Source organism: Chrysochloris asiatica, unplaced genomic scaffold (assembly GCF_000296735.1).
Source record: "Chrysochloris asiatica unplaced genomic scaffold, ChrAsi1.0 scaffold00225, whole genome shotgun sequence".
Classification (NCBI taxonomy): domain Eukaryota; kingdom Metazoa; phylum Chordata; class Mammalia; order Afrosoricida; family Chrysochloridae; genus Chrysochloris; species Chrysochloris asiatica.
Window position 1 is genome coordinate 1574906 of NW_006408743.1, and position 11903 is coordinate 1586808.

The 11903-nt window shown below is 35.3% G+C and overlaps 1 protein-coding gene across 1 annotated transcript in view; it reads right to left on the reverse strand.

The window, feature by feature from the left end:
- TMPRSS15 (transmembrane protease, serine 15) overlaps positions 1-11903 on the reverse strand; it is a 313147-nt gene that overhangs the window by 243556 nt on the left and 57688 nt on the right. The window contains exon 6 of the mRNA XM_006873157.1: positions 1989-2120. Coding sequence (XP_006873219.1) covers positions 1989-2120 — 132 coding nt within the window. The remainder of the gene's footprint in view (positions 1-1988; positions 2121-11903) is intronic.

Sequence of the window (11903 nt, forward strand, 5' to 3'; positions counted from 1 at the left end):
CTTTTTACTTTCTTCATCTATGATGTTCTTGATGTCATCACACAACTCTTCTGGTCTTTGGTCTTTAGTGTTTAATGTATCAAATCTGTTCTTCAGATAATCTCTAAATTCAGGTGGGATATATTCAAGGTCATATTTTGGCTCTCGTGGACTTGTTTTCATTTTTTTCATCTTCTGTTTGAATTTGCATATGAGTAATTGATTGTCAATTTAAAAAAAATGACCACAACTCACACCAAGCAAATGTTCAATTTATCCATTCTGTTTCATTATTTCAAGAACATAATTAGAGGTCAGAATTATCAAATCAGTTTTTCATGTTGCTTACCTTTATTTTTTTTTTACACTTTGATAGCAAATTTGTCTTTGTTGAGTTGGTTCCAACTCATATCACACCCTGTACATGGTTTCCAAGGCTTTATACCTTAAAAGAAGGAGAAATCCTCATATTTCTCCAGTGGAAAGGCTGGCAACTCAAACCACAGACCTTTTGGTTGGCAGTCCAGTGCTTATCTCTAGAGTCACCATACTCCCATAACCTTTTTATTTGTATGTATATTACACACAGAAATAAATTACTTGTTTAGAAGTTGTTTCTAAATGGAACTCATTCATAAATGAATAGAGTAAATTATTTATAAATCACTTAGTGCCAAGCTTGGCATGTTTGTTTTTGTTGTATGCAGTCTAGTGGATGACTACACAGAGTGACTAGAACTGCCCTAAAATTGTCTTTACAGGAGCAGATTATCCAGTCTTTTCTCCTACAGAGACACTGGTGAGCATGAACCACCAACCTTTTGGTAACAGCTGAATGTTTAATGATTGCACTTACAGGTCAAACCCTGTTTGTTGGAAAAACATTGAACTGTAAACCATAAGGTCAGAGGTTCAAATTCACCAGCTGCTCTACAGGATAAAGAATAGGCTTTCTGCGCCCACAAAGATTTACAGCCTCATAAACCCTATGGAGTGTTGCTATTAGTCAGGACTGACTCAATGGCACTTAGCAACAACTTATGGCACAGCATAATAAGCACTAGACTAACCACAAGCAAGGTCTGTAGCTCAAACTCACCAGTCACTCCCAGATAATAATGGTTCAAAGTGCCAATCGAGATGGTTCTGATGCATAGTAACCCTGTATAGGGCTTCTGGGGAGCACCTGGTGGGTTTAAACTGTCAACCTCATGACTCAAACTGACCTTTCCATCCAGCACATTATCCATGGAAACCCTATGTAGGACTGCTCTGAATTGGAACTGACTTGACAGCTTAACAGCAATAACATATAACATTATTGTCATTAGTGTATCAACAATCTAAACAGATGACTAAATTTAGAAATAAATGGATGTTTTATTAAGGTGACTTTAAGATATTATTCCGAACTCATTATGTCACTTATTCCATTACATAAATAACTAGAACTCATGTGCATTTTTGTGTTTGGTTGTGTCTATGACAAGAATGGACTAAGAATAACAATCAAAATTAAGGAGTGAGACTTTCTGATTAGGGACTATAGAATTGGCAAAAATTAAGCAATATTATCATATGATGGTGACAATAACATTTGTAAAAGGCTTTGTAAGTGTAAGTGAGAATGTATGTGTAGAAAGTAAATTCATAATAGCATGTGGCAGTTTAATATATAGAAGAGATGGAAAATATGTTCTTCTTTTCTCCATTCATGATAGTGTTAATCACAGCATTCCTGACATGCTTTCCAGAGCCATTAAGCAGAACTCAGCTCAAGATTAATACGGTTAGTATTACATTATGAAACTTTAAGATGTTAGTAAAATTATGTTTTATAATAAATTATAAACATAAATATTGGAATATTTCATTCTTCAATTGTTTCACAGATTTTGTGTGTCTACAAGGAATGAAAGAAAATGATAAAATAAAGATGAGAGGGGAAAGAGACACAGAAAAAGTGAGAGTTCAAGAAAAGGAGAGTAACAATGTGGAACATTACTTACCACAAGTTTTATTGTCTTCATCTGAGCCATCTGGGCAATTTAATTCTCCATCACAAAATAAAGCAATCGGTATGCAGTTTTGAGCATTGGCACAAGGCCTTGAATTGGGAAGGCAGTCTATTGAGATATTTTCTTAAGAAAAGAAAAAAAGAGAAGAAGATGGAATTTATAAGCTTCCAACAGAATAGATTTAACTTGCAACTATTTATTTATTATGTATTTTTTTGTTGTTCTTTAGATTCTTACTTATAAGTGTATACTTACAGGTTCCAATAGAAATATTTTATTGAATAATCAATAAATGGAAGCAGTAAGGACAATAGGAAGTTAGACCAATCATTAGAAAAATTCAGACTTTCCTGAACTCTATAACTATTTTTTTTTTTTTAAATTGTCCATTTAACAAATATTTAGTGGTTGCTCATGAGAAGCAATTTATTATAGCAGACACTGGCTGTCCCTTAGAAAGACCAATCAAACTGTGAAAGGACAAGGTTGAAAGTAGGAAAACCCAATTTCTTTTGAGATATTTAGTTGATAGTTCTAGGAAAAAGTATTATATAAAAATATTTATGGATATTATTTGAGGAATATATTCCATTTTAAAATTTAAGTTAATGAAAGTAAACCATGTCTTTTTAAATTCATTTTTCTTTTCTAAACAAGCAGTTCATTTATTATTAACTTCAGGAAGCTTGCCACTTTGCCAGAATTGTTCTATGAAGTAAAATAGAATTCATACTCAGGGCAAACAATATCTAAGTTATTTGGAATGTTTACTGATAAATATTTTATTTTGCACATAGGACACTTTATGCTTTAAAGAAAGTGGAATTATTTCATGAAAAAATTGGTTTCATGATGATGACAAATTCTAAGGAAATGCAAATCAAATTCAGACAAAATTTTTGTGCAAACCTTTTCATGACAAATTGTGAAAATGTAGAATTTTAAATTTTGGAAAAAAAATTATTTACTTGCATTGAATGTTAATATTTACTTAGTTAATTTTAAACTTGATAAATGTATAATACATTTTGAATATTTATACTTTCTATTTATATCTTCTGGTGTGACACTGTGAGTTAATAAGCTTGACTAGAAATTTGGTTAGACGGCAAAATCGGCGGTTCAAGCTCTCTAGTCACTCCTTGAAAATCTTATACTAGGTCGCTGTGGGTCAGAATCAGTTCAACAATGCTCAACGATAACAGCATACCTCCTATGGAGTGTCAACTGCTGAGCACTGTAGAATCAACACTAGACAGCAAACCCCAAGGTCAGCAGTTCAAACCCACCAGCTGCTCCTTGGAAACCTTATACAGGATTACTATGAGTTGGAATAGATGCAACAACACTTAACAATAACAAATGGTGTGGCACTGTAGACTCAGCACTACACTGAGAACCACAAGGCAGGCAGTTCAGACCTATCATTTACTCCTCAGAAAGCCTATGCAGGGTTGCTGTGAGTTGAACTGTCTCAAAGGCACTTAACAACCACAATAACATTATTATATAGGGCCACATAATGAAAAGTTTATCACAGTATCTACATTTGTTGTGTTATTAAATGCCACCGAGTCATTTCTGAGTCATAGCAACCCTGTAAAGGGTTTCCAAGAAGCAGCTAGTGAGTTTGAACCATGGACCTTGCGGTTCAAATCGACTTTGCTTGCTGTCCAGTGCATTATCCTACAGCGCCACACAAGGACTCTAGTTTCTATTCAAAATCTCTCAGTCACTCATAAATACATTAGTTTTTTCAGAAAATATTGATTTAAGCTACAATTTGTATTCTGTGGAGCAAAATATATTGATGGAAGTCATTTATTATTAAAATAAACCACTAAAATATCAATGTACACTGAACAGTGGAAAAACCCAAAGACAGTTTCCATTGACCAGCTTCCTTGCTTCTTGGGTGAGAGATTCCTAGGGTGAAAGGTGCATACACTCCTCCCGAAGGGTTATGTGCTCTGCTCTACCCAAGATGAAGCCCATACACAGCTTTCAGCTCTCAGCTTCTTTTTGTCCATACAGAAGTATAAAGATGCAAAAAGAAACACATTTTAACTTCTAGGACTTACTGAAGAAAATTTAGAAACATTCTAAAACTAAGATATCTTAAAGTACGCACAAGACAAAAATGCATGTTTTATTTTACAGGTAAATGAGGAAATTTGAATGTTGTTGTCTTTCATTCAAGTAACAGTGATGGTTTAACTTTTTTAAAATGTATATATCTTTAATCTCGATAGCATTTTTGGAGTTGCTCTTAATCTGAAAACAGCACTGTACTGCCATCTACTGGGTTTTAAAATGAGATATTTAATTCTGAAATTTCTTTTAAAACTCTTTCAAATTAATATGTGACTATATAAAGTGCTTGTGTCACTGTATCTATGAAGGTAATATTAAGTGCAAACATTGTTGTATGAGGTTGCTGGGTTTTAGAGTCTATTATAACAGGCATTATCAAAAATGTTTATCAAACATTCAGGAATCATGGAACACCTAACAGCTAAAATAAGACAGAAGAAAGAATAGAGTCATTCCTTAATGAAATAATAATACCTCTATATAGAGATTAAAAATAATTATAAGATGGCATTTAATACACAGAAATGTATTAATTGATGATATGTATTAGATATTATTGAGGAAATTCCTTGATTATTGAGTATCTAAGAGAAAGGAGCTCTGGTAACGTAGTGGTTACGAATCCGGCTATGAACCTCAAGGTCAGCAGTTCAAAACTACAAGCTGCTCCACGGGAGAAAGATGAGGCTTTCTACTCCTGTAAAGATTTACAACCTCGGAAACCCTGTTCAGGGTCGCTATGGGTCGGAACCGAATCGATGGCACTTAACAACAACAAGAACAATGTAAGAGGAGTCCTGGTGTGGCGCTTGGGTTAATGCGCTGGACTGCAAGGTCAGTTTGAACCACAAGATCGGCGTTTCAAACTCACCAACAGCTCCTCAGAAACCCTATACGGGATCACTATGGTTCGGAAACGACTTGATGGCACTTAACAACCATAAACAATCCAAGAGAAGCATAATGCATGATGTTGTGGTTCAAACGACCTTGCAGTGCAGTGCATTATCCCACACTGCCACACCCATAAATGCTTTATAAGTACTTAATGAGAAAAAAAATCATGCTAGACACTTTGGCTTATTTTACCAATTGTCTGAGTTGCAACGTGGGCGGTCCAAGGTTACCAGCCACTCCTTGGAAAACCATATAAAGGATTGCTGTGAGTCAGAACCGACTAGACGGCACATAACACCAACAACTGAATTATAAATATTTGGCATTAGAAATAGAAGATTTGGGGAGATGTACAATTTTTTTATACTCTTAGTGTTTTCTACTGAGGTAAGCACTAAACTGCTAACCTCAAGGTCGGTGGTTAGAACCCAACATCCACTCCTTGCAAACCCTATACAGTGTTGTTATGAGTCAGAACTGACTCAAAAGCACTTAGCAGCAACAACAATATGGTTTTTCAAGGAAACTCCCCAATGATTCACATTCCTAGCTGGTGTTGGTCCTTTAGCAGATGCTCACTTCAGTCAGCAGACTGGGCCTCACTCCAGTAAGTGGCACCAACTGAGAACCTATGATCTAATTAAGTATTGATTCATCTCATAAGAACTGCCTAAGATTTGTGTTGAGGGCATTTAAGAGATGGAGATGGAAGGATGATCCCTGCACTGTTTCTGTTCTTCTGGAGCATGTAGTTTTGTGGGGATATAAGATCATACCCTAGTTACAAAATTTTTAAAAATTAAAAATAAGGTATGAAAATTGTCATAGGTCCATCAAGGAATTAGCAAGAAGTTTCTCTCTGACATAGAGAATGAATACACCTTCACCCTTCACACTTCAGTTGTCAATTATTGTTGAGTCTATTCTGACTCATAGTGACCTATTTACAACACAAGGAAACACTGCCCAGTACTGCACTTTCCTTAAAACTGTTGTTTTGTTTGAGCCCTATGTTGCTGACACTGTGTCAATCTGTCTCCTTGAAGGTCACTTTTTCACTGAACCTTTAATTTACTAAACACGATGTCCTTTTCCAGGATCGGACCCTCCTGAAGGCATGTTCAAATTATGAGGCATGAAGTCTTGTCATCCTAAGGAGCATTCTGGGTATACTTCTCTTGTTACCCTTTGAAATCCTCTGTTCAGCTCTTTTACTTATCTTTTCTTCCATTTGCTTAGCTTCTCTACATTCAAGAGCAAATTTCAGTCTCTTCTGACACCCATTCTGGTCTTTGCTTTCTTTCCTGTCTTGTTAATTATATGTTTACTTTTTTCCTATATGCCATCCCACTTGTGTGATCTTTGGTCATTAGTATTCAGTGAGTCAAATCTGTTCCTGAGATGGTCTCTAAATTCAGGAGAGCAAGAGAAAGATGAGGCTTTTTGCTCCCGGAAAGATTTACAGCCTCGGAAACCCTGTGCAGAGTCACTATGAGTCGGAACCGACTCCACGTTACTTAACAACAACAACAACATACTCTAAGTCATATTTTGGCTCTCATGGAATTACTTGTTTCACTTTTATTAAGCTTCAAACTGCATTTGTATTGATAGTCTGCTCCACAGTTGGCTCCTGCCTTATTTAGGCTGATGATGTTCAGCTTCTTTATCATCTCTTTACACAGATGTAGTCAATTGTGTTCATATGTAACTATATGATAATGTTCATATGTATAGTTGCTGTTTATGCTGTTTAAAAAAGTTATTTGCAAAGGAAAATGCATGGTCTTGTAAAATTTTATTATGTGATCTCCAGAGTTACTTCTTTCACCAAGGTCATATTTTCCAACCATTGAGCCTTCCTCTTTGTTTCAACTTTTACATTCCAATCACCTATAATTATCAATACATCTTCCTTGCATGTTTGATAAATTTCAGATTGCAGAAATTGTTAGATTTCTTACATTGTATCATTACTGACTTCAGTGGTTGATGCATAAATCTGAATAATTATTTATTTAGGTGGTCTTCCTTGTAGGCATAATAATATTAGCCTAACACAAACAGCATTGTATTTCAAGAAAGGTCTTGAAATGTTCTTTTTGATCGTCAATGAATATGATGCTGTTGGGAGGGGCTGAGCTGGGGGTCATCCATCACTCTGTTTTCCAGCAACAGTTGGACTAGGGGAATGAGGCCAGCCAACAGGCAAAAGTCTCTAGATGGAGATGACCCTCAGCTCAGTTTGCTTAGCTAGGAAATCTGTATTTCTGTTAGGACTGCCATTCTAATCAGTATTCCAGCTAGCTACCACAAGTTACATTTTTCTGATAAAGTCCCACTTACTGCATGCACAAACAACACCAGATGTTCTTGCTCTCTTTTCCCTGCCCCAAGCACCCCTTATGATATGTATATAAAATAAACTTGCTGCACTTGTTCTGGGTCACAGTATCTCCATCAGAGTGCTGCATCCCACCTGGTCCTAACTTTTACTTAATTTATTTGTGTCTTGTGTCTTTCTTTTCTTTCCAATCTCCCATCACCCCTACTTGGGTTTAATCTTTCCACACCAGAAACGGAGAATAGCCAAGGCTGGACGAGGCATGATGCCATTCTTTTTAAAATTTTCACTCCTGGAATAGTAAACCATAAGATTGTCCAAGTTGAATGGTCAAAACCAGTCCATTTCAGCTGACTAATGCCTTGAATATTGATCTTTATGCATTCTATTTAATTTTTGACAGCTTCCATTTTTTCTAGATTCATACTTCATATATTCCACATCCTAATTATTAATGAATGTTTGCAGTTATTTCTTCTCATTTTACATCATGCTTCATCAGCAAAAGAAGGTCCCAAAAGCTTTACTCTATCCTTGTTATTAAGGTTGTCCCACCACTTTGAGGAGGAAACACTTCAACAGTCATATTTTGAGCACATTTCTAACATGCAGGGATAATCTACTGGCACTGTATCAGATAATATTCCTCTATTATTCATATGGCTTTCAGTGGCTAACCTTTGAGACGTGGTCTTCTACCACATCCTAGTCAGTCTTACTCTGGAAATTCCACTGAAAGCTGTCCACCATGAATGACTCTGCTAGCTTCCACCTTCACTGCAATATGCAAGTCACCACAATACAGGAAAACAACAGGCAAGTGGAGGAGATTTTCACAGAAGAAGTCCTATTTAAACTAAGCTTTGCAGGATGTGTCGAAATACACCAGGAAGTGAGGTATATGATATGTAATCATGATAATGTGTTGACAGTACATCCACGTTTTGAAATCAAATTTGTATATTTTGGTGTAGTGCTGACAGTTAATATGCTGGATTGAAAAGTTAGTTTGAACCAGAAGCTCAGCAGCTCAAGCTCAGCAACAACTCCTTGTAACCTTACACAGGGTTGCTGAGTTGGAACTGACTTGACAAACACTTAACAACAAAAATATCTTTAAAAAGTATATTTGTAGAAAGCATAGCAGAAAGGGACTTTGGAGCCAGATTAAAGATCTTTGTCTTTTCAAAATATAACAAAAATTTTCTATAAGCAATAGCATTTAAAGTTTTTACAAATGTGTGTGACATGAGCAATTCATATTTCATAAAGATAATTCTGTGACAATATAAAGTGGAGAGAGAGAAGACCAGTTAAGATGCTGCTTTAATGGTCCAGGTGAACGTTTGTAAGTATTGGAGACTCACACTGGCACTTAAGATGGGCATGGAGCCAATTTTTATTTTACAGGTACAAAGCTTTATGACTAGATGTGTACCTGGCCAAGAATATGGTAGGCAGAAAAGGATGTGTAAAGAGTGAATTCTTTGACCTATGAATACTAGGGTTGCAGTTTCAATCCTTAATGTTTGTCCTGGTGTGTCTTCTTTAAGAAATATGCACCAAGAATAATCACCATCAGGTCTGACTGTGAGGTTAGGAAATGTAAAGGTAGATGTGTTTTGACAAAAGGAGGAGAGTGATTGATTTTGCAGCCCAGTTGTGGAGGTCCCTGGGACCATCAAGTGAGATGAGCAGTGAGTGGGACACCAGGGATGGAGACAGAGATGATGACGTGGACAGATGGCGTGGCTGGGGACACTGGACTCAGGGCGGGAGAGGGGCTGTGTGCTGGCGGCCAGGGAAGAGTGGGGAGGGCCTGTGTGGTGTACACTTTGGGGTTATATGATGATACATGGAGGGGATTATAATCATTGCCATGAAATAAAATGCAATAGGATGAGTGTAAAGCTGATGTTCTCCCATGTAAACCTCACAATAAAAACTTAAAATTAAAAAAAAAGAAAAAAAAAGAATTATGCACCAAGCTGTATTTCTTAACAGAGAATTTTCATTTGCCATTTTATATTTGGACCATAAAAGATTTAATATATCCTTAAATGTGCTTACTGCAGAATGATCCAAAGTCAGAACTATTCCCAGTGATTTGGACAAAGGACCTCTCTGTGTTTACTTTATGCAGACACTTTGCTAGGCATTTGATGGATAAAAAGGCTAAAATTTATTAGTATTTCTTTCAAGGTTGCTACAAAATATTACATCCAAGATAATAATTTTAGTATTTGGTGGGTAAAGTTGTTAGAGAAAAATAAAGTCCGTGATCCTTATAATTTGCATAATAGTGGTAGTAGAATCTGAATCAATGAAGAGACCAATTTTATATCACTAAATAGATGTTACCTTACATAAACTCACATTTACTTTGATAAAACAAATCTAGAGTGTTTTATCAAAGTAAATCAAAGACTGTGGCTAATTGATACAAGTGAAACTGCAATGAAAAGATATTTTAATAATCCTGATAAGAAGCAATGTTGTAAATTAGAAGTGAATGAAATAAATAAGTGCTCCCTAGAATGCAGAAAAAATAAAATAGCTTAAATTGACGAAGCATTTGGTATTTCATAAAGTCTCTGTGTCTGAGTACTAGAACATTAAATGGAGAGACATAATTGAACCTGGATTCTTCATGAAAGCAACTAATTATTTTTTTTTTCAATTCCCAAACATTTCTATGTAGTGGAAATGTAATATAGCAAGATTGCATTTTGGATGAAATTGAAAAAGCTTATGATAGTGAAACTCTTTTTTTTTTTTTTCTCCTGCAATCATTGCCTACACAGTAAGCAACACAGATTTAGAACAAGCTATACAGTAGAAACCCTTCAAGCATAAGAGCAATTGCCCAAAACAGAGCCCCTTGGCATTCTGTGGCAGCCAAGAAATAAATCACTATAATGCAACCTTCATTCCCATCTCTTTCCTCTAGTGTTTCAAATGGGTTAGTAAAACTTTACGGTAATTGGCAACAAAAGCAGTTGAACAATTGACTATAATCCTCACGGACTTTGTACCCACTATCATGCAAAAATTTTCTTGGCAAAATTTATAATAGTACTAATGCCAAATATATGATGCATGCATTTGTTGATTTTTCACAAACTTTGTCTTTCAGGCATATAAAAATGAGAATAAACTTAACATCCCTGAAAGGCATCTTCATAATAAATTACTGCTTGGAAACCATGGTTTCTAAGTTTAATTGCTTTGTTCCCCTCTATAAATCTATAGTATATTACCATATGAGAGGAAAAAGTCAGGAAGATAACTAGAGACTTACATAGTACTTAGATCCAGTAAAAGAGGTAACATATTTTGACACTATGACTTATAATAATACTTTATGAATTAAGGTAATTCCATAGAGTTTCCATTAGTAGGAAAGCTTTGAAAATAAAGTCTTTAGTTAAATAAAATTTAAAATTAACTGAGAATAACCAAGTATAATCATCTTATTTAAATCTTGAAAAATCTTTTTAAAGATACTTTCAAGTCCTCATCTGTCTAAGTCAGTAAGAGGAAGGGAGACGATTTCTTGTTGGCCACCAACCTTCTTCATGGCTGTCACTATATGAGGCACTCTATGATATCTCTATTTTAATTGCCATGATGACCCACATAGAACTTATCTTTACTTTTCAGAAAACAAATATTATCTAGAATATTCTAAATAGAGATTAAAATATTACTTTCAAAAAGGCTAAATAATTGTTATACAATATGCAATTGGTGGAATTGTTAATAGGTAGATTCATCCATGCCTTTTCAGTAACTGACAATTTTATGCTACATATTGGTTATAATTTTGAACAGCAATAGTTCATATTATATATAAATGATAGAACTAAATGTATATGGATCTATTTTTTTATTGTTGTTACTGTTACGTGTCAATGAGTTGATTCACACTCATAGTTACCCTGTATACCGTTTCCTAGGAGCAGCTGGTAAGTTTGAACCTCCAACCTTGCAGTTATTGGTCCAATGCTTATCCTAATAAACCATATTCCATTTTGTATAGCTCCCATATTAAGGGAAAAAAACTTCTGCTCCATCTCCCAGAAGACAAAATATGGGAAGAATATTATCGGCCTTCTCATGCAGTGTCAGTTTGGAAGGAATATAAATTCATCTGTTTGATGAGGATGGAAGATAAACTGACCAAATGATTCAGTAACTTCTGAATATTCTTTTAACAGTCTGTCTTCAATACAATAAGAAAGAGAACTAAGTTTATGCCCAAGGCTTTCTGACTTCAAGACTACTTTTTATCAAAGATTTTTCACATATTTTTCTGAGGACTTTTAATAATACTTTACCCCTGAAAGGTCATCAATGACTGTGGCTTAGATTAATCATTTAATGAATCAACAAAGGAGCAGACAGAAAACAGAGCACTATTTTGGAGACTTGTTGCTGAATTTGGAAGACATAGGAATAAATTATATATATATATATGGTGATAGAGTGCTGGTAGTTGGTTCTGATTCATAGTGACCCTGTATAGGGTTCCCAAGTCTGTAAATCTTTACCAGAGCAGAAAATCTCAT